This window comes from Vombatus ursinus, unplaced genomic scaffold, assembly GCF_900497805.2.
Source record: "Vombatus ursinus unplaced genomic scaffold, bare-nosed wombat genome assembly UNPS02014786.1, whole genome shotgun sequence".
NCBI classification, from domain to species: Eukaryota; Metazoa; Chordata; class Mammalia; order Diprotodontia; family Vombatidae; genus Vombatus; species Vombatus ursinus.
In genome coordinates this window covers 50,325,964-50,350,344 of record NW_020954564.1, presented here as the reverse complement: position 1 = coordinate 50,350,344, position 24,381 = coordinate 50,325,964, and the positions used below count along the sequence as shown (strand labels likewise).

General features: G+C 40.9%; 2 protein-coding genes across 6 annotated transcripts in view; one reads left to right on the top strand and one right to left on the bottom strand.

The window, feature by feature from the left end:
- Positions 1 to 12,003, top strand: part of LOC114047107 (angiopoietin-related protein 2) — a 57,592-nt gene extending 45,589 nt beyond the window's left edge. The window contains exons 3-5 of the mRNA XM_027867843.1: positions 574 to 767; positions 7,145 to 7,415; positions 10,039 to 12,003. Of these exons, the coding sequence (XP_027723644.1) occupies positions 574 to 767; positions 7,145 to 7,415; positions 10,039 to 10,238 (665 nt within the window). The 3' untranslated portion in view covers positions 10,239 to 12,003. The remainder of the gene's footprint in view (positions 1 to 573; positions 768 to 7,144; positions 7,416 to 10,038) is intronic.
- Positions 1 to 24,381, bottom strand: part of LOC114047106 (ras-specific guanine nucleotide-releasing factor RalGPS1) — a 490,091-nt gene that overhangs the window by 307,788 nt on the left and 157,922 nt on the right. The gene's annotated exons all lie outside the window — the stretch shown is intronic.

Genomic DNA, 24,381 nt, shown 5'->3' with positions numbered 1-24,381 from the left:
TATGTATGGGAGTGATAGCTAAGCAAGGGAGTATCTGGAGAATCACAAGGATGGTAGGTTGAGTCATAGGGTAGTCAGTTGACATACCCTTTTCAGGAACAATATTAATATGGTAGTATTGATTTGATTTTCAAGACCAGAAAAGAAGATGGACAGCAAGGAAGAGGGTACATTCATGGTAGCAAGGTAGATGGTGGGATGGAATGTAAGGCATAGCCTCTTCTGGTGGTCTGGGGCCAGACAGATATAGTATACTGGTTGAATTTGCACTCATTCACTAAACAATCAAGACAGCTTGATCAGGGTAGGAGTTCCAGGGTAGGATTAACTCCCCAAGTGACTTAAGGCATTTTTTCAGGTGGCTGAGTGTAGAGGTATTGTTCTAGGTGGGATAAAAATACCTGGTTTTTCTGAAGCTATTCGCTCTGGCCTTTTTTGTAGTTCAGCACAAACCAGGGTAGCTCCAGAGAGTCTCTGCTGAGGCTGGAGATTAGAGAGGTAGTCACAGGTCAGTGGCATTTATGACCATGCTTGGTTACCCTATGATAGACCAGCATGTTTTTGTTCATACAGGCCCATGGAGAGACTGTCTTCAGGCACTGGAGGATGGCCATGACACCAGTTCCATTTACCTTGTGAAGCCTGAAAACACTAATCGACTTATGCAGGTTTGGTGTGACCAGAGGCATGACCCCGGTGGCTGGACTGTTATACAGAGACGACTTGATGGATCTGTCAACTTTTTCCGGAACTGGGAGACTTATAAGGTAAGAGCCAGTGACAGTCACCTTTTTTGTCTCACTCAATAAACTCTAGGGGCTTCCTACCACCTCCAGGATCAAATATGAAATCTAAAAAGTTCTTCACAGCCTGGTCCCTTTGTATTTTTCCAGTTTTATTACATTTTCCTCCCCATGACACTTCATCTTCTGACTATGCCTTTTCATTGGCTGTCCTCTATACCTGGAATGCTCTTTCTCTGATTGTCTCTGCCTCCTGGCTTCCCTGAAGACTCAGCTCAAATCCCACCTGCTGCAAGAGGCCTGCTCTAATCTCTTCCCCAAACACATACATTAATTAGCTCCTTCCCTGTAAGTATACCTTCCATTTTTATTGGATATAGCTTGTATATACCTAGTCATTTACATGTCTTTCTCCGTTATAAGGTGAGCTCCTTGGGAATCTTTCCCTGTATCCTTAGCACTTAGCACAGTGTATGACACATAGTAAATGCTTAATAAATGCTTCTGACTTGTTGACTTGACAAAAATCCTATGAACTCTACTGATTTTGAAGGAAGGACTTTTCATTGAAAGAAGGATGTTATCTATTCAGGAAAAAAAAACTTGCTTTGTTAAATGTTACCTGAAAAGATATTTTCAGCAAGAAGGTCAATAATTACAAAGCAACTACAATATAAATCTAATGAGGAGGTTTATGATAATACTTTCTCTAAAAACACCTTCCACTAGGAACTACCTTATTCTTGTTGAGCCTCTTGAATCACTCACTATGGAAGCCCAGAGTCACTCAATCTTTTTTCCTTACAAGTCTCATGTGGTGAAATTGGAATTTATTTCTGGTTTAGAGGAAATACCTTTACCCCCAATACTGGATGTGAGAAAAAACTTTCACTCCCAGCCCTAGGTGTGGAAAATACTCTCACTCCTCTCTTGGGTGTGGAAAAATACCCTTGATTCCATCCCTGGATATGGAAAAAAAATCTCATTTCCATCCTCTGTGTATGAGAGACATATCCTCCTTTCCATGCCTAGATGTGGAAAAATATCACTACCAAGCCAGGGCATGGGAAATACCCCTTCTTTTAGCCCTGGGCAGGGCAAAAAAACCCTTGCTCTCAGCCCTGCATATGTGAAATACCTGTACTTTTATGTCTGAATTCAGAGAACTTTCACTTCTAGCCCTAGAAAATAGTTTCACATTCAACCATAGGTGTTGGAAAACTTCTTGTTCCTTCCCTGAGGATGTGGAAGTCCTCCATTCTAAGATCTAAGTGAGACTCAAAGAATTGCTTCTACCAGAGAAGAAGCCCATATTTTTATTAGAACAAGAGTATCTACTCTAATTACTGAGATTCCCAAGGTGCTGCTTCACATACCAGGCTAGTCAGAAGCTGCTGAGGTTGGTTACAAGCTGGAGGCTTCTCTGCTCTCTTCTATCTCTCTACCTTCTCAGGTTCACATTAAATACTTCTTCCCTCATCTTCCTCCCTTCTGCTGGAAAAATAATTCAGGAACTGATTATAGATGATTATATTCTATTGTCGTGATTGCTATAACAGTATTTCTTTGCTATAACATAGTATTTATTTTTGCACAGTATGTCAGCTCAGAGGTCTCCTCTATCTTGAAAGAAAAAACTTTCACTTAATTATGCAGCCTCCCTTCCCCCACCTCCTGGCCACCATCCTATTTTCTTTTCTTTCCATCACCAAATTCCCATACCAGTGCATATTCCTATTGCCTCCAAAGCATCCCACTCTGTCCCTTACTAATTCTCTTCAATCTGGCTTTCAAAATTGCTTTCTTGAAGGTTGGCAATGATCCTTGCCAAATCCGATGGTCATGCTACTCTCTTTCTTCTCAATCTCTTTCCAGGATTTGGCAGTTGACCATACCCTCCTGCTTGAAATTCTCTCTTCTGTTGGCTTCCCTTTTATTACACTGGACTGGTTCTCTCTCAACCTCTTTGACAGCTTCTCTTTTTTTCTTTGCTGGCTCCTCTTCTTTCCACCTAACTCTAGGCATTCCCCCAAGGATTAGTCATTGGCCCCCTGCTCTTATTTCTGCCTCCTACATATTTCTTGCTATCATCTCAAACTCAGAATATCTAAAACCAAACTAGTCATCCTTTTCCCCAAAGCAGCTTCCCTCTCAAATTCCCTATCTCACAGAATCATAGGATTATAGTTAGAGCCAAAAGGGATCTTAGAGGTCCTCAAGTCCAACCCCTTCATTCTACAGATGAATAAACTGAGGCAGTAAGTGTTCTAAAGATGGGATTTGAATCCATATGTTCCTGACTCCAGTGCCCCTGTCCACTATACTACGATTCCTGTCATCTCTGTTAGTAAGTACCTTCCTTCCAGTTGCTCCAGAGTAAAACCAAAATCACAGAATTTTAACTTAGATGGGACCTTGGAGACCACCTAGTTTAATCCCCTCATTTTACAGAGGAAGAAACTGAGGCCCACATATTTAAAAGGACTTTCCAAGGTCACATGACAAGTAAATCGCAGAGCTGGCTCTTGACCTCACTTGATGACAAATCCAGGGCTCCCCAAACCACACCACACCTCCTTAGAGTCATACCTATCTCTTCCTTCATGGCTAGTACTCAGTCTTGTCCAATTTTCCATTGAAACATCATATCTTGTATCTGTCCCTTCTTCTAGGTCCTTACTGCCACCATCCTAGTCTCTAGATTGCTACCATAACCATCTTGATGCTAGTCTCTATTCTCCTGACACAACTCTTGAGCAAATCAATTTCCACCCCTCACACCATCTGAGTGATTTTGGCTAAGTCACTTAATCTGTCTGGGCCTCAGTTTTCTTGTCTGTAAAATGAAGGTGTTAGATGTTCTCTGAGGCCCCTTCCCACTCTAGAGAAAGGAGTTGGTTATTCAGTTGTCAATAAGCATTTAAATACTTACTATCTGCCAGGCTCTGAAATAGGCATGGGGGAGAGACACAAAAAGAAACAAAAATAGTCTCTCTCCTCTCTCTTTCCTCCCCACAAGGAGCTCACATTCAAATAGAAGACAGCAACATTAAATAACTGGATATATACAAGATATACATAGAACAAACAGAGAATAATCTCAAAGGAAAAGCCATTAGTAACTGGGAAATTTGGGAAAGGCCTGGTGTAGAAGGTAGTACTTGAGCTGAGTATTGAAGGAATTCAGAGAAACCAGGGAGCAGAGGTGACGGTACAGAGCATTCCAGGCATGGGACACAGCCAGGACAAAGGCATGGGGATGGAATATGGAGTGTTGTGTTTGAGGACCGCCAATAGGCCAATGAAGCTGAATTGTAAAGTGCATGGAGAGGAGGAAAGCATAAGAAGGCCACAGGAAGAGGCTACATTATGAGGAGTTTTAAATGCCCAACAGAAGGTTTTATTTGATCCTTGAGGAAATAGGGAGCCATTGAAGTTGGTTGGGCAGGGAAGATTACATGACCAGACCTATGCTTTAAAAAAAATATATATCTTGGCAGCTGAGTTGAGAATAAATTATTGTAGAATGAGATTTGAGGCAGAGAAAAGAGTCAAAAGTCTATTACAACAGTATAGGCAAGAGGTGATGAGTCTCTGATCTAGGGGCTGTGGGTATGTGGGTAGGAAGAAGGGAACAAAGATGTTGGGAGGGTATAAATGACAATATTTGGCAACAGACTGACTATGTGAGGTGAGGAACTGGGGATGACTCTAAGATTGTAGACCTCGGTGACTGGGAACATGGCAATGAGGACAATTTTCTGAATAAGTTTAGAGGGGATGAGATTAAGGGGGCAAATGACCCCCTCCCTCAGCATCTATGATCCCAAGCCCTGTCTTCATTATTTCATTCTCCTGCTTACAAACCCTATTTTTACTATACTAATCCAAAACTCCTCTGCCTACCTATCAATGTCCTACATTCAGAAGAGCACTCATCTTGGAGTAAAAAGAGTTGAATTCCTATGCTGACTCCCACAATTGTAAGGTGTGGGGTTGTGAACAAGCCACTTCCCTATTATATATCTCACTTACTCCATTTGTGAAATAGGGTAACGATCTTGATGCTAAGTCACAGGGTTGTTGAAGGGAAAATAAAAATGTCCCAAAAGTCTTAGTGCTGTTTTAAGCTAGTATAGCTTAAACGTTTAAACTTAAATAAATTTAATTTAAGGTTTTTAGTCTTGGGCATGAGTTCTTTGTAATTTGTATTTCCTGTTGCATTTTCTATTTTGCTTAGTTCTGCTGAGTGAAATAAGGTCTCTTCTACAATTCAAAAACAACTTAAAATTTAAGCTTATATGTTGAGGTTTTAATAGCTTAAAAACACCATGAAGACTTTTGGGATACCCAGTACTTTGTAAACCTTGAAGTGCTACAGAAATAGAATGCTATTCATTATTACCTCTCTAATCTTATTGGCCAAACTTTTAACGATAGTTGGTTCATCTACTCATGGTCCCATGAACACATTGTCTATGTGCTTTCCGTTATGTCTGTCTTCTTGCCTAGAATTCCACTCCCCCATCAGACTCCTTCTGAGCTCAACTCAGATCAAACCTCTTCCATTAAGCTTTCCCTATTAACTCCAGTCCACAATGATCTCCCTCCTTCACTGAATGCCAGCTATTCTCAAAGTTGGTCCCACACACAATCTCAAATTTAAATAATGACCTTTTTTTTTTTTAGTAACAAATCTGGCCTTCCTGATTAAAATAACAAATGATAATAACTAGCAATTATATAGCACTTTATGGTCTGTAAAGCACTTTATATACATACCTTGATCCTTAAGGTAATCCTTTGAGGTAGGTTCTATTATTACCCCCATTTTAAAGATAAGGAAAACCACACAGTTATTGAGAGTCTGATGAAGAATTTGAACCCAGAGCTTCCTGATTCTAAGTCCAGTGTTCTATTCAGCATACCACTCCATATTAAACTGTGGTCTCCTGGAGGGCAGGAATCTTGTTTTCTATTTTTGTATTCCTTATCCTTGGATAAACATGTTGAGTCTATTCCACAGATCATAGATATCAGAATAGACACAACCTTGGAGGTCATTTGATCCAACTCTTACCTAAGCAGGAATCCCTTCTAAAATGTCCCTCAAAAGGCTTCCCTTGGATTCCCCTTAAAGATTCTCCAACAAAGGGGAACTTACTATGTCCTAAGCCATCATCATAGAAATATAGCTTTAGAGCTCCAAAGGACCTCAAAGGTCACCTAGCTCTACTCTCTCATTTTACAGATGAGGTACCAGAAGCCCACGTGGATTAGACGACTTTCCCAAAGGTCACATAGGAGCAGGACTCAGACTCAGGTCCTTTGATTGTAGGTTAGCAATGTACTAGAGCCAGCTCTAACAGGAAAGCTAACTGTTAAAATATAAGGGTAAGCATTTACACCTTGAAAATAAGCAAAAGCTACAATCAGGACTTGATTTATTGTTTTGTTGATTGACTAAACTCAAGAAAGTGAGGAATGATGATAATAATACAGATTAAATTTATAAGTGTGTTATGTATATGTCCTCTCTCCCACCACAGGAGAGCTGGTTGTTAAATCAGCACATCCCTACTCCAGAGTCAGTGCTTTTTGTTGTTGTATCATGCAATTTCTCCTCATTTCACTTTTGGACAGCTCTATTGATCTCCTCTAGATGAGGGAAGTAAATGAACAATTCTCTTTTCCTGGTTACAAAAGCACAGCTATTTGAGTGTGCCCTGAATACTAACTCCAGAGCTCCAAGGACCACCACTGAGGGGCAGATGTTGGGTACAATGGCACTAACTAGAGAGTCTGGAGTCAGAAAGACCTGAGTTAAAACCAGACCTCAGACGCTTCCTAGCTGTGTGACCTTGGGCAAGTCACTTAATCCTGTTTGCCTCAGGTTCCTCATCTATTAAATGAGTTGGAGAAGGAAATGGTGATACTTTAGGATCATTGCCAAGAAAACTCCAAAGGGGATCATGAAGAATTGGACATGACTGAAATAATTGAACAACAATAACAAAGAGGGTTATCAGACCTGGGAGTACCAAAACTGAATCTGCATTCATTGGACCTCACCCACTTTGAGAGTTAAAATGACAGTAAAGAAGGCTGGGGGGGGAGGGGAGAAGGGAGAGATTATGTGGGAAAGGAGAGCATACTCCATATTCCCATTATTCTTCTTGGCTGACCTTTCTTCAGGCTGCCTGTATGAACTTAACCTATGGTGACAGCTTCAGGGAATTACCTTCAAAAACAGGAAATATGCTAATTTATTGAAGAGGAAATAAGTCCAAAGCATAAAGTCTCTTTTTACTACAAGCATTGCCAAAGAGTGGGTCAGTCATTTTACCAGATGTGACTGGTCCCCGTGACTGCATATGCTAACACTGTTTCTTTCTTTACAGCAAGGATTTGGTAACATTGATGGAGAGTATTGGCTGGGTCTAGAGAACATTTATTGGCTCACAAACCAAGCCAACTACAAATTGCTCGTAACAATGGAAGACTGGTCTGGCCGAAAAGTCTTTGCAGAATATGCAAGCTTCCGCCTGGAGCCAGAAAGTGAATATTACAAGTTGAGATTGGGGCGGTATAATGGCAATGCTGGCGACTCCTTCACCTGGCACAACGGGAAGCAGTTCACCACCTTGGATAGAGACCATGACGTCTATGCAGGTATGAGGGCCGAAAGACAGTACTTCACAACAGTATTTGGTAGAACCATCCATTTCCATACACAGCTGGATTGTCAATTGTAAAATTATTAGTCTGTCCAAGCCAGTCCAAGACCACACTCAGGCAGACACTTATATTAGGGAGAGAGGTACCTGCTGGTGGATTCCTCTCTTTGAAGTAGGAAAACCATAGCAATACCTCTTCATAGTCAAGAGTGATTAAGGATACTGTAGCAATAGGAAGGAGGAAATCTGAAATAAGTTATTTATTTCTTATGACATATGGTCTAGGGAGTTGAGAAGAAAAGATTTAGGACGATGGGGAGGGGAGTGCAAATATGATCCTTGACTTCAAATAGCAGAAAGACTGACATATAGAAGAGCTTCTAACCTCACAAAGAAGAGCTGGGACTAATAGGTAGAAGTTACACGAAGATGGATATTAGCTCAATATAAGGAAACACTTTCTAATAATCAAAGCCTTAGTACCATAGAATGGGCTGCCCCATGAAGTAGTGAGCCCTCTACGATGAAAGTGTTCAGAGAATGAAAGATCATTTCTCAGGGATACTGTAGAAGAGAGGGATCAAACTCACTTCCAGCCATCTGCAGAACTCCCCAGTATAGTTTGGATCAGATTAAAATGTAATTGGAAAATGTTTGACAAGATAAATCAAACCAAACTGTTCTTCTGGTTTGGCTATTTCCATTAACAGCACCATTTCCCTGATCTTCCAAATCTGTGATTTCAGGGCTACCTTGAGCCTTTATCTTTTCCTTATGCCTTTCATCCAATCAGTTATCAAGTCCTATTGATTCCAATTATGCAACATCTGTCCCATTTATTCTCTCCTTTCTATTCCCATTGACATTTCTCTGATACAGGGCATTTATTAGTATTTTCTTGGTGTACTGCTATAACCTCCTACTAGGTCATTCTGCAATCACTCTTTCCCTACTCTAATTGGTTCATCATATCAGTGCCAGAATGATCTTTCTTATGTATAGAATTGGTCATACTCGTCCCACTTCAAAATCTTCAAAGACTCATTGCCTACTGAGTAAAGTTCAAACTCCTCTGCCTGACATTCAAGAATGCCTTCCCTATTTACTGTCCCCTTACCTTCCCCTACCTTACCTCATATCATTTCCCTCTTGTCCTCTATACCAGTAGTGTCAAACTCATATAGAAACAGATCCCTATGGGCTGCATATTGACTTAGAAAAACACAAGTTAACATTATTTGTGTTGTAAGGACACACTTGGGATTTTTTGGTGGCCTTTGAGTAATACCTCTGTTCTACACTCTAGCCAGACTAGACTCTGCTTTCTCCTTTTTATACTCTCTGAAATTTCCTACCTCCAGGTCTAGAATACCTTTTCCCTCCCTCTTTTCCTTTACTAAATTCCTGCCCATTTATTAAAACCAGATTCAAATGCCACTTTCTCAACAAAGCCTCTCCTGATCCCCACTCATTGACCTGAAAAACATTCTTCCCCATTAGAACTTTTCCCCATAGTCCTTTGCTTTGTAAATTTCAAATGCATTTATGTGTTACTGTTACCTGTACTGGTGTGTCTTGTCCCTTGGTTAAGCTCCATGAGGTCAGGGTCCACATTTGATCTAAACTTTGTACTTTCCCCAATACTTAGCTCCACATAAAGCATGCACTCAAAAATGTTTGTTAAATGATAGAAACCATTTTATTACTCCCCTTTATACATTCCATATCAACTAATCAATCAATAATAACTTATTAAGTGTCTACCACATGCCAGGCATTGTGCAAGGCAACAGTAATACAAAATATAAAAGCTTCTACCTATGATGGAGCTTATATCCTTTTGATTCTAGCTGAAGTAGACTATTAATTTTCCTCATTCTTGACATGTCTTCTCATACCTATATTCACCCAAGCTTTTAACCAAGCCAGGACCAGCAGTATAGTACAGTGAGAATAGAACTAGATTTTGAGTCAGAGGAACTGGGTTTTAATCCCAGCTCTTCCACTTAATACCTGTATAATCTTGGATAAGGCATTAAAACTGTCTGAGCATCAGTTTCTCACCTGTAAAATTAAGGAGCTGGACTAGAAGGCTTTCAAGGCCTCATTGGGTTCTGAATCTATGATTTTATGTTCTATGAGTATATTCCCTCCTCATCCCTGCCTGTTTAAATGCCCGCTCCCTATTCTGTGAATGCTCACCTGACTCTCTCCAGCTGGCACCTCCTCTGACTTCCCTGAGTCACTTTGTTTGGATCTCTCTTTTGTCTCATCACATTCTCCTTCATAGTTCACTTCCTTGTGTACATGTCATATCCTACTATTGGACTATAAACTCCTTGGATTATTATTAATTTTTGTATTCTTAGCACTCATCCTCAAGAAAAAAATAAAACCACCTCTCATTTCCAGAGTATCTTCCCATGTCTCTGTGAAGCTGGGAAGACTGCCCCATGTTTATGTAAGGGTAGGAGAATTTGCCTTTTTTCTTTCTGCCAGGAATACTCTATGCTAATTTAACTCAAGAGTGTACCTCATTATACACAGAGGAGGGCAAGTAGGCTAAATATACTCCTCTTTGTGGGTAAACCTCACCTGTTTTTCTGCTTTTCCTCCAGGAAATTGTGCTCACTACCAGAAAGGAGGCTGGTGGTACAATGCCTGTGCCCACTCCAATCTCAATGGGGTTTGGTACCGAGGAGGTCATTATCGAAGTCGCTATCAGGATGGAGTCTATTGGGCCGAATTCCGAGGAGGGTCTTATTCTCTTAAGAAAGTGGTGATGATGATTAGACCAAATCCCAACACATTCCACTAAAAGAAGCTTCTCTCTTCCAACCTTGGACTCCCATCTGCCACCACCCAGCCTGAGCAAAAGCTGAGCAAACTCCCCAGAAATCATCTCTTCTGCAGCCTGGAATGCCAGGTCTTTGAGGTTTGTTACAAGGAAGCAAGGACTTGTTGCTGCATCCGATTTTCATAAACCATTGCCACAGATAACTTAATTCAAATGATGCAGTATTCTCTGCCCGTGAGACCTTTCTTCATGCCAGGAAGCAACTAATGTAGCCTGTTCTTATAGACAGAAGAGGAAAAGGGTAAGACTGCAGATAGTTTTTCTAAGGAATTAGCTCTCAATACTGGGAACACATAACAGCAGAATATTTTTATTTTACATAAGTGTATGTTTTAACATACACTGTTACACAAGTGTATATGTATACATACATATGCACTTATGGTTTCAGTTCTCAAGTGTTTGAGCTACTACAAACTGGTCAATCATCCTCGTCACAGGAAGCTATCTCCTTTGAAACAACGTACAGCACTTGACAAACCAACAATCGGCTACCAGTGAGATTAAACTCAATTTACGCTTCATTATCTCAAATTGAGAAAGGATACACTTGAATAGTCCAACAAGTGAATGTGTGTCCACCATTCAAAGACACTCATTGCACTAGATGACCTCTGAAGTCCCTTCCAACTCTGAGATGCTATGATTCAATGGTTCTTGGAATCATCTTTAGTATTAATGTCTCAGATACAGCAGGTTCCTAGCTTTCTCTGTCAAGGCATGCTGTTGGTATTCAACCAAGTTTCAGGGACTTTCTTTCCATTTCTGCACTTCCATTTCTCCTCCATTTTCCTCTCAGCATGAAAAGGCACAGATCTTTTCTCCTCCTCAATAATTACTGCTGTCCTTAACTACATTTCCCCTTTCCTTATAATCATACAGGCTCCATTCTTCTCCTCTTAGCAGTACCTTCTGGTCAAAGAATTCTTTAAGAATGAGGTCTTAGGACTCCTAAGCCCTTGGGCAGGAGGTGGGCTGGGGCCCAGGCTTCTGCTCAGGAAAGGAGTCAGTCAATGTTATAATCTTAACACCTACTCCATAGCTCATGAGTGAATTTTCATTCACATTTTGGCCAATACATCATTTCAGCCTTCACACAAATAACAGCCTACATCTTTCACTGTGTGCTGTATCTAAGTTCAGTCAGCACCTAGACATTTAAGCCAGAAAATGGCTCCAGACCAAAAACCAACCCATCAGGTCATGAACACCAATGGACGATGCCAACAAAACACTGATGCCTGATCTCTAGATACAAGATCACTTTACTCTGAGAAAGCAATGTCATCAAGAACAATATCATCCAGTTAATTTACCTGTCCTACCCAATATGGAATTTGCCAATTTGTTTGTGAAGAGCACAACTACCTTACAGAACCTTGACCCTATCAATCTTGCCAGCTGACGTAATTTTCTAGCTTAATGTTATCATAGTACATGTTGCAAAATGAAATAATATGATGGGCTAACAATTAGGGAAGCTCTTGGCAGTTCACCAATATCACACAATAAATCTGTGAGATCCCCATGCCTTATTATATACTGTACATACATGTGTGTGTGCCTGTTCCCCTTATACCTCAGTATTTCTCAAAATAATGTATGATGTGTATTAAAGTGATGTCTGATGTAGCATGTGTTGTATATATAAAAAGTAGGGTTTTTAATATATTCCCAAATTATCCTTGTAATGACACAAATCTGCAATAAAAATCCACAAATGCTATTTTGATGTATTCATATGGCGCCTTATTATTTTGAAAGTCCTTCCAAATGCTTAACCTATGAGATCTTCTTCAAATAAAAACAGGAAGTGAGAGAGAAATGTAAAGGAGGTCTACTGGCCTTAATTCAGATGAAATGTGACCATTAAAAGAAGCAAGATGTGTGTGAATTTTCCAATAAAATGATCTGAAAAATTTCCCTAGGTATGCAGCATCATGGTACCTTTGTTCAAGTCCAGGTGCCCCAGGATTCTAGATGCTTATTCACAGAATCTCAGCTTCTCAGAGTGGAAAGGAACCAGAAGCCCCCCGCCCCAGTCAAATCCCTATCTGGACAAGAATCTTCACCATAACATACCCAACAAATGTGGCTTCATATGGAGACCTCTCTCAAGGGAGAGCCCATTTCCTCCCAAGGTAGCCCTCTCTATTTTGCAGACATTGAAATTGCTAGGAAACGTTTCCTTATATCACATCAAAATGTAACTCTCCTCATCAACCCATTGCGACTGAGTTCTGTCTATTTTAGCAAAATAAGTAGCGCTTTCAATACCTGAAAGCTATCATGCTAATCTCCTGCCCCCAAACTCTTGTCTTCTCCAGACTAAACAACCCCAATTTCTTCAACCTATCCTCATATGTCAAAGTTTCCAATCCCCTTACCATCATAATCACCTTCTTCTTAATACTCTCCAGATTATCAATGCCCTTATTAAAATGTGATGCCCACTTCTAAACATAGTACTCTAGATAATGTCTTGATAAGGTCAGAATATAGTGGAACTATTATTTCCCTTTACTGGACACTATGCTATTATAAATGGGGTCCAAGACCAAATTCACTTTCGTTGCTGATAATTCACTTTTGGCTCATATCAAGCTTGTAGTCTGCTCAGACTGCCCCCTCTCCCCCCTCCCCCCACTCAGGTCATATGAAAATACTAATCGGTATCTTGGCTGCCAAAGTGGAGGTAGGAAGTACTCTCCTCTAGAAGAGGCCTTCTAGCTCTGGCGCAGACATGTACATGCACCCAAAGATACTCAGGACCTAAGAATGAGATCTACTGAACAGCTGTACAGGTGATATGGATAGTAGGTTTTTCTCCTTTCTTTTAAAGGAATAATGGAAATCTATACAATTTGTCAGTAAAAAAAAAAGGCCTTTACATCTGGAGATACTGGAATGGGGTCACATTGGGTGGGCACTATTACTCTAAGGAGGCTGCTAAAATTCCCCCCACTGAGAACAGGCCTCCAGAGGGTATGAAAGGGAGGTCCCCTGGTAGAAGGCAACTGGAAGAAGATGCAGCCCTGATTCCAGAAGATGGAAAAGTCATGAAGGTGGAGGAATAGAATTCTAAGGACCTTCCAAATTCAAGGCCAAGATGTCCTCTTGTTATAGACATTCTTGTGGCAAAAAAGGGTCAATTCTGAGCCCTTAAACAATATGACTTCCCTTGTCTCATACAAAGATGTATTAGCCCTAGAAACACAAGAACCAACAGAATTGCCAGAAGTCTCTAAATCTAGAGTTTGCCATGGCAAACACCCCACAAATATAACATAAGAAAGTGACTCATACAATGGCAGAGCTTCTGAACACAAGTGTATTCATAAGCCATATGTCATAACTCAGTAGTGCAAGACCTTGTTCACTTGCCAATGAGTCTGGGTCAGCTCAAATGCCAACTCCTCCATGAAGTATATGCAGTGTTGTACATTGGAGTGCTAGACTTGGAGTTAGGACCTGGGTTCCAGACCAGGCTCCAATGCTTACAGTAAGCATGTGTCATTTAGCTTCTCTCAGTTTCCAGTTTCCTAATCTGTAAAATGGAGAGTTCACACTACCTATTCCAAAGGACTGCTGGGAGGAAAGTACCCTATAAACCTTAAAGCACTAAATCAACACAGGTTACTGTAAATCTTATCTAAATTGTATTTTTCCCCTAGATCCTAGCATAGGGCTCTTAAAACAATAGGCCCATAATAAATGTTTATTCAACTAAATTATCTATATTTCATATACCTGTACTAGACTGTAAATTCCAGGAGGGACTATGTCTTATTAAAATGTAGGGGACAGAGTCAAGATGGCGGAGGGAAAGCAGTGACTTGCTAGAGCTCTCCCCCAAACTCCTCCAAATACCTACAAAAAATGACTCTAAACAAATTCTAAAGCAGCAGAACCCAGAAAAAAAAACAGAGTAAAACAAATTTCCAGCCCAAGACAACCTGGATGGCTGATCAGAAAGGTCTGTCGTGCCAGGCTGGGAGAAGAGCACAGTTCGGTGTGGGTGCGCCGGCCGCAGCAACCCTGGAGCAGGCCTCAGAGGACTGAATCACGGGCACCGTAGCAGTTTCCAGACTTCTCAACCCACGAACGCCAAAGACAACTTAGAGGGTCAGTGGGAAAAGTCTGTTACTGCGGTGAGAGAAGAAGCTAGATCTCAGCCACCCTGAGGGCAGCGGCTGGCTTCTGAGCTTCTGGCCCACAGACTGAGGGGGAATCGAGTGGCTGATCAGAGGGGGATTGCAAGGATCTCTTTGCCAGGGCTGAGGCAGGAATCTCTTGCTTTGCCCGTGCTTGGATCTGGGTCACAGTTCTGAGGGGTGGTCCTGGGGCAAGGAGGAGCGCTGGCGTGGTGGAGCTTGTTGTGGAGATGGAGAGGAAACACCTTGCCCCTTATCATAGCACCTTGGAAGAACTGACACTTTTCAGGTCCCTAGAAGTATCTCTGAAAACAGCTGTACAAACCCCCAAAGCCTGGGACAGTACATTCTCCACATTGGAAACAGACTCTTACCATAACAAAGAGTTTAAAACTCAAGTAATTGGTTGGGATCATGAGCAAGCATTACAAAAACAGTCAGACTATATTATCTTACTTTGGTGACAAAAAAGATCAAAACATACAACCAGAAGAAGAAAACAAAGTCAAAGCTCCTACATCCAAAACTTCCAAGAAAAATATGAATCAGTCCCAGGCCTTTGAAGAGCTCAAAAGGGATTTTGAGAAGCAAGTAAGAGAAGTAGAGGAAAAACTGGGAAGAGAAATAAGTGATGCAAGAAAATCATGAAAAGCAAGTTAACAGCTTGCTAAAGGAGACCCAAAAAATACTGAAGAAAATAACACCTTAAAAAATAGCCAAATGGCGAAAGAGGTCCAAAAAGCCAATGAAGAGAAGAATGCCCTAAAGAGCAAAATTGGACAAATGGAAAAGGAAGTCCAAAAGATTACTGAAGAAAATACTTCCTTAAAAATTAGAATAGAGCAATTGGAAGCTAGTGACTTTATGAGAAATCAAGACATTGTAAAACAAATCCAAAAGAATGAAAAATTAGAAAACAATGTGAAATATCTCATTGGAAAAACAACTGACCTGGAAAATCGATACAAGAGAGAGAATTTAAAAATTATTGGACTATCTGAAAGCCATGATCAAAAAAAGAGCCTAGACATCATCTTTCAAGAAATTATCAAGGAAAACTGCCCTGATATTTTAGAACCAGAGGGCAAAATAGAAATTGAAAGAATCCACCCCTGAAAGAGATCCCCAAAGGAAAACTCCTAGGAATATTGTAGCCAAATTTCAGAGTTCCCAGGTCAAGGAGAAAATATTACAAGCAGCCAGAAAGAAATAATTCAAGTATTGTGGAAACACAATCAGGATAACACAAGATTTAGCTGCTTCTACATTAAGGGACCGCAGGGCATGGAATATAATATTCTGGAGGGCAAAGGAGATAGGATTACAACCAAGAATCACCTACCCAGCAAAACTGAGTATAATTCTTCAGGGGAAAAAATGGTTATTCAGTGAAATTGAGGACTTTCAAGCATTCATGATGAAAAGATCAGAGCTGAATAGAAAATTTGACTTTCCAATACAGGACTCAAGTGGAACATGAAGAAGTAAACAGGAAAGAGAAATCATAAAAGACTTATTAAGGTTGAACTGTTTACATTCCTGCATGGAAAGATAATATTTGCAACTCATGAGACCTTTGTCAGTATTAGGGTAGTTGGAGGGAAAAAATTATATGTATGTACATATATATAGATGGATAGATAGATAGATAGATAGATAGATAGATAGATAGATAGATAGATAGATAGATGGATAGATACAGGGCACAGGGTGAGTTGAAGATGAAGGGGTCCTATCTGGAGAATAAAATTAAGAGGTGAGAGAAGATTATACTAGGAGAAGGAGAAAGGGAAAGGTAGAACAGGGTAAATTATCTCACAAAAAAAAAAAACAGAAAAGAAAAGGCTCTTACAGTGGAGGGGAACCGGGGGAAGATGAGAGGAAATGAGTGAATCTTATTCTCATAGGATTTGACTTAACGAGGGTATAACATACACACTCAATTGGGTATGGAAATCTGTCTTACCCTACAGGAAAATAGGAGGGGAAGGGGACAAGAGAGTAGGGGGATGATAGAGAGAAGGGCAGATTGGGAAAGGGGGTAATCAGAAGCAAATGCTTCTGAGGAGGGACAGGGCCAAAAGAAAGAATAGAATAAATGGGGAGGCGGGATAGGATTAAGGGAAATAGAGTTAGTTTTTCACAGCATATCTACTACAGAAGTGTTTTGCATAACTGTACATATATAATCTATATTGAGTTGCTTGCCTTTTCAATGAGGGTGGGTGGGGAGGGAGGAAGGGAGAAAATTTGGAACCCAAAGTTTAAAAAACACATGTTTAAAAAAAATGTTTTCACATGCAACTGGGAAATAATAAATACAGGAAATGGGGTACAGAAATCTATCCTGACCTTCAGGAAAATAGAACGGGAAGTGGGGGGAGAGATAGTAGGGAAAGCAGACTAGGGGAAGAGGTGTTCAGAATGCATGCCATCTTGGGGTGGGGGGAGGGGCGAGATGGGGTGAAAATTTGGAACTCAAAATCTTGTGGAAGTAAATGTTGAAAACTAAAAATAAAAAAATTTAAAATTAAAAAATAAAACAAAATAAAATGTTGTAAACTCTCCAGCACCTAGCACAGTGTAAATGTTTAATGCATCCCATCAGGAATGAGAACCACATTTCCTTTCCCAAAAGGAGGGAGTCTGTCATCATCATAAGATCTCAAGAAACTCTTACTATTGGATTATGGAATTTTGGGTCATTAGTTCAATGACTTCATTTTAAAGAGGTAGAAATGGGCCCAAAGAGGGCAAAGGCCCTACCTATGGTTACACAGTTAGCAAGTGTGAATACCCAGAATTCAAAAGCAGTTCCTCAGTCTGTCAGTCAATAAACATTTATTGAGTGTCTACTATGTACCAGGCACTATGCTAAGTGCTGGGGATATGAATGCAAGCTAAAATAAAAAGATAGTCCCTGCCTTTAAGGGGCTTACAATCTAAAGGAGAAAGATAAAAGGAAACAGAAAAGTGGGGGTGGGGAGGAGGTAAGGGGTTCTGGGGTGAGGGAAGGTGATGGAGATGTCAAAAAAATCCAAAAACATTGTAGCTAGTAGAAAATAGGGGGAAAACTGTGTTGCGCCCATTTCTGAAATAGATGCCCCAAAGCCCATGGTCCTGTCCTCCAGTCACAGGGTCCAATCAGAGAGGCAGAGGCTATTGATGAAATGCGAGTAACAGGCAGATTCAATCTTGCAGGAAAATGAGATTTCCAAATATCAAGTTTCCTGGGCAAGGGAAGCATGATGGAGAAGTCCAAAGACATCCAAAAGCAGTGTAGTTGGTGGGAAATGAGGAGAAGACTGTGCTGAGCACTTTTCTTAAAAGTGAGGTCCTGTGATTCTCGATCCTGGGGAAGTTCAGGGAACAGCCATAGACAGGCTAAGGTGAGGCTGATCTGACATGATTTAGAGAGGTTGTGGAGGTAGGTGAGGAAGAATGGATGACATTTGTTAGAAATGGCTCACAGTTCTTACGGGCTTTCATCAAATATCTCAGGTAGGGTTGGCTGCCCTGATGAGCCTGGGGCCTAAGGTGGGTGAGTACAAATCTCCTAAGAGGCAGGTAGATCTGCCCACAGAGTGCAAAGAAACATTTCAATCTAGGGTGCTGATAAATATGAACTCAGGGCAGGGATTTTGGTCTTTACTATCAGTTCTCACAAGTCAGCCAGGTCATAAGGAAATCCAGGAACTTGTAACGAAAACAAAGCCTAAAAGGCCATGGCTACAATGTAGCATGTCCAGGCCTGCGGAGTTTCTACCACTCTTAGGCAGAGGGTAAGCGAATGGTTCAAGAGCAGGAGTGACCTGCCTTAGCTGGCAGAGAACAGACAAGGCCCAGAACCTGTAGATTCCATCTTGAATCTTTCTCTTCCTTCATGGCCCAGTTGAGGTGTCATCTCCACAATTCGGACTTCATTGATCCTCTCAGAGGAACAGTTCCCAAATTGTGGTATGGGGACCCTGGCAGGTCCTCAAGACCCTTTCAGGGGCTCTGTGAGGTAAAAACTATTTTCATAATAATACAAAAATATTTTTATTTCTAATAATAGTAAATAATGATAGATTACATATATAAACGAAAACTCTTTGAAGGGGGGGAGGGGTAGCTTCCATAATCTTTTAAGAGTACAAAGGAGGGGGCAGCTAGGTGGCACAGTAGAAAGAGCACCGGCCCTGGGGTCAGGAGGACCTGAGTTCAAATCCAGCCTCAGACACATAATACTAGCTGTGTGATTCTGACCAAGTCACTTGACCCCAATTACCTCAAAAAAAAAAAAAGAGAGCAAAGGAGTCTTGACACCAAGAAGTTTCAGAACTGTTTTCCCAGAGGAGAGTGAGCTCTTCCTCTTCAAATTTTCCTAAATCCGTTTTTCTGGATCTCTCCTTTGTCCCTATTACACTCTGTGTCTATTATACTTAGAGATGTAACATTGCCATGTTCCCCTGTTAGACTATAATCTCCCTGAAAGGATGTATATTTTCATCTTTTTATTCCTAGCATTCAACATACAGTAGTTATTAATAAAGATTTTTAAAAACTTAATCGACCAGAAGTCTTGTTGGATATTTGGGATCTGGAATCTGACCAGGCTCTTTACCAGCAACAGGCCACTCCTTATGCTAATTACTTCCCTATCACACCATGAGTCATAGTCCTGTGCGTGAGAAGATGGACCTTGAAGACTGTGTATTTTTGCCATAATTACAAATAAAAAACCCTTATAGCTACAGCATATCCAGAATATGTCCCACCTCCCCTTCCAGTAAATGATCAGGGATTGTTTCACCACGCTTCTCTATTTTATCAATGGCATCATCATATTCTCCTCCTCTTAGTGACCAAGAATCCAACCTCAGAGTCATCCTTATCTTTTTCCTTTGTCTCACACCCAATCTGTTGTAGTATCACCTATATCTGACCCTTTCTCTCTATTCTTCTACACCCCCATCTTCTCTCGAAAGCTCATTATCTCTTCCTTAGAACTATTGCAATAACTTTCTAATAGGTCTCCTTGCCTCCAGTTTCTCCCACTTGGTACCATTCTAAAATACTGCCAGATTAATTTTCCAGTTCATAGTTCTGATCATGTCATTCCTTTACTCAAAAACATTCAATGGCTCCCCATCATCAATTTTTGAGTGAAGTCCAAACTCTGGATCCTGGACTTTATGGCCTTCCATATTGTGTTTCCATTCTTATCTCAATAATTAGCCTTCCCCGACTAGACTCTAGCCAAATGTTTCTATTATCTATCCCCTGTCGTTTGGATTTTGAATCACAGAAGCTGAGTCTGAATCCAAGCTCTTCTGTTTATAACCTTTGTGACCTTAAGCAAGTCAATTAACTTCTCTGGGTCTCAGTTTTCTTATCTATTAAATGAAGGTGTCAGACTATATGATAATAAGGCCCCTATTACTCTAAAGTCTGTGATTTTCTAATAATTTTCCTTCTGGGTAGACAGGGTTCTACCTGTCTTTCAAGACCCAGCTCAGGTCTTCTTCCACAAAGTCTTCTTTGATCCTCCCAGGTGGAAGGAAGTGATCTCTCCATCATGGGCTCTGAGAGCACTTTTCACTCCTCTTCTACACTTATGAAACTCTAATTTTCACTCCATTTATTCTTATCAGTTCCCCTAAAAAACTAAAAGCTTCTTGAAGACTGAAATTGTTTCTTCTTCACCTTTTCATCCCCCATAGTGCCTTGTATATAGGCAGTACTAAATGCACCCTTGCTGAATGAATGAGGAAACTAGTCATTAATGATCAAAACAGTCTTTTGCAAGGACTCTAGTGTCTTGAAGCAACTTGGAAGATACCTCAATTACAAAGGGAGTCTGTTTTTTTTTTAAAACGTGCCCACACTACCATGTTTTTCAAGCTATGTTGCAAGAGGATTGTCAGCACGTGGCCTGCACACAGGAACGTGGAGCCATCGGGCTCTGGAGCATGTGGAAAAATGAACTGAGCCTCTTGCTTCCTGGGCTAGGAACACCCTCCCAACTGCACAACATGGGAAAGCTTCCTTACAGGCAAGAAAAGACTCATTCCCTTTGGAAAGTTTGCTATTCCGGCACTTTCCATGGAAGTTTTTTTTTTTTAATTGTGACCAAAACACAAGCCCTAGAAATTTACAGCTCAAGCAGCTTTTGAACTCTGCCAGTGAGGCTGACCAACCCAGCACGAAAAATCTAAGTGAGGCCAGTTGCTGCTCCCCAAGTATAATTTAAGAGAAAATGAAGAGCAGCAGAGGGAATTCTGCCAAGGGAAAAAGGAATGGTCAAGTTTCAGGCATTTTTTCCTATAATGTGCTTTTCCAGGAATTATGTAACTTCTCCTCTTCAGATAAACACATCCTTTCAAGGGAGGTGGGGTGGGAGGGAGAAACATTCTTTCAAGAGGAAAAGTTTATTGAAACCACTCTCCCAAGTTGGACAGGTTGTCCATACAGAGGAAGCCCCACTGGTGCACCAAGGGGTAGTGCACCAGGAATGTTCCTCCCTGTCGACATCATTTTACCTAACTTTTAAGCACTGGCCAGAAAGAGAGATTTGAGTTATCGTGCTTGGACCCACAGGGCAGCCTTAGGAGCAATAGGTAGAAGCTGAAGAAAGACAGATTTTGGCTCAATGTTAAGGAAAAACTTCCTAACCACAAGAGCTGTCCAAAAGAGGAATAGGCTGCCCCAGGAGGTGGTGGCTTCTCTTCGCCTAGAGTTTCTCAAGTAGAGGACAGCTGATCATTTGTGTCAGGAAGACTACAGAGGGAGGGGATTCCTGTTTAGCTATGAGGCTGACAGGATGAGCTCTAAAATCAGGTCTAGCTCCGAAATTCTGTGCTTCAAGAGAGTGCTGATCCGGCGGGATCATCAGCTCAAAGCTCTAAAACTGCAAGGGGCTTCCGAGTCCACTTACCCCCATTCTCTACCCCATTTCACTGATGAGGAAACTGAGGCCTGAGGGTATGAGTTGCCATAGGTCACACAAGTAGCACTAGAGGTGAGGTTTGAGCCCAGGCCTTCTGACTGCTGAGCCAGGCCTCTTTCTATTTACTGTACCACAAGGATCTCCCACACCCCCACAATATTAAAAGAGACACAGGATGATCATCTACTATGCATCAATGAGAGATATGTGGGAAGACAAGAACAGCACAGGATAGGAACATAAGGAAGGGCTTTAATCTGAACTGTTTGAGGAAGTATTTATTCTTTTTTTTTTTTTTTTTGGTGAGGCAATCGGGGTTAAGTGACTTGCCCAGGATCACACAGCTAGTAAGTGCCAAATTTCTGAGGCCAGATGTGAACTCAGGTTCTCCTGACTCCAAGGCCAGAGCTCTACCCACTGCGGCCACCTAGCTGCCCCAAGGAAACATTTATTCTTAATGGGCTTTTGGAGCCATTGAGGCATCTACCCTAAGGGTGTCCCAGAAGGAGAAAACATAAAAATATTCTCATTTCACGGTCCCTGTTTGTCTGGCTCTCATTCTTTCTTATCGAGTCTTCTCTACTCTACTAGTCAGTGTGAAGCTGAACAGTTGTACCTTATACGAGCTCATGGAAAGCTTGGCCTCCCCTCCTGATGAAACCACAGACTGAATGACTTCACCTTTGGTCACCAGATCCTGTTGCTTCCCCCAATAGAACTAAAAACTCTGAAAACAGGAGAAGACAGAAAGTAAAGAGGCCTTTCAGCTGTAAGCACATTAGCAGATGGGACAGTGCAGATGCCAAGAAGTGTCTTCTAGGCCAAAGGAGATGTTACTGTTTGTTATTTCAGGTTATTAAGATTCAGGGATATTTAATTTTCTCAAAATCTACAAAATGAAATGATTGAAAAAGAAGTCACTTTAAGGAAAGACAAATCGTGGTATTTTAGAGCTGGAAGTCTCTTTAGAACCTCTACCTTCCAGAGTTGTAAAGGAAAAGCTTTGCTTCAAATTGCTACATTATTATTATTATTTTTACAATTACTGTTATAGGAATGAGATCTATATCGTTATAGGAATATGGGCTAATATTACTAATAACAGTAGTAATAATGGTGTTAGAGTTAGAAAGGACCTTAGAAATTGCTTAGTGCACTATTAATAATGATGATGATGATGATACTCAGCATTAACAGAGCACTTTAAAGTTTGTGAAGTGCTCCATGTATATTATCTCATTTGATCCTTGAAACAACCTTGTGAGGTCAGTGCTACTATTATTCCCATTTTACAGATTAGGGACACTGAGGCTATGAAAGATTAAATAACTTGCCTAGGGATGCATGACTAACAAGTGTCTTTGGCATGACTTGAACTCAAGTCCAAGGCCAGCACTCTATCCACTGTACCACCTAGATGCTTAGTCCAAGCTCCTTAATTTACAGAGAAGGAAACTGAGCCCCAGAGTAACTTGCTTAAAGTTACATAGATGTTAAGAAGCAGAACCTCCAGGTCCTGTGGCACCAAGTTCAATGCTCTTTCCTCATTTTTTAGTTCTTTTTTTTTTTTTTGCAGTTGGAAACTGTGCACTCAGGCTTTTTCCCTTGAGGCCATGTTCAGGCAACCCCTTCCTCTGCCCCTCATTCCCTGCTAAGAAGCCCTAGCAATAACAGCCTCAGAAAGTACAAATGAGAAAGATCTACTCAGCTATAAACAAAAGTACAAAAGTAAAGTGTGGGCATCCCTCAAGGATCTGTTCTAGGCTCCCTCCTCTTCTCTCCACATTCTATTGATGATCTCATGGCTTCAATGATCATCCCTATGTAGAAGACTCTCAAATTCATCAGTAGTCTCTCTACTGAACTCCAGCCCAAGTTGCCAACTGCTCACTGGATGTCCTGGAAGAATCTCAAAATCAACAGATTCAAGACAGAAGTCATTATACTTTTTCCCAAATCCTTTTCTGTCAAAAGCACCACCATTCTTCCAGTCACTCAAAGTCATCCTTTGATGACTTAGAGTCATCCTTTACTCTACCCTATCCCTTGATTTCTGTCCTGTGCCATCCTCCCCCCCTGCCATTTCTCTAATCAATCAGCTGCAAGTTCTTACCGATTCTACCTTCATGACATCTATGGCATCTGTACTCTTCTCTCTACTCACCAATCCCCTACCCTAAATTCAAGCCTCATCACTTCCCACCAGGATCATTGCAATGATTTCTTAATTGGTTTCTTTGCCTCCAGCTCCTTCCACCTCTAATTGATTATTTAAACAATTGCCAAATTGATCATTCTAAAATACCGATTATGACTGTGTTGCTCTACTACTCAGAAATCTTCTCTAGCTCTCTTTCTTCTAGGATAAAATACAAAATCCTTAGCCTGACATTTAAAGCCCTTTACAGTCTTGCTCTCACCAACCTTTGCAGTCTACTTTCAAATTGTTCCCCACACATATTTTCTGTTTCAGTCAAAATGCCCTGATAGCTGCTCCCTTGTCCATGACATTCCATCTCCATTTCTGGGCCTTTGCACAAGAGTTCTGTTCCCCTCTCCCCATACCCAGAAAACATTCCTTCCTTCCTCTGTCTCTTAGCTTCCTTCAAAGCACAGTTCAAGTATCAGCTCCTACAAGAGACCTTTGCTGTTCCTCAAAGTCATTAGCATTTTCTCTTTGAAATACTTTATATTTACATATTCATGTGCATATTATATATCCTCAATAGACTATAACCCTTAGGGTAAGACCTGTTTCATTTTTGTTTCAGTATCCAGACATGTATCTATACACACACACATATCTTTATCTTTATATACATATATATGTGTGCAGATGTTTACATATATATATATATATATATATATATTTCCAGATGTTAGCATAGTGTCTTGCATACAGTAGATGCCTGATAATTATTTGCTGAATTAATTTGAACAACAAAGTTTCGTCTTCCAAGTGACAATGAAAAGTCTAACTTCCCAGGAGCTCTGGGGGCAGGCATGGAAGGAGTGGGAG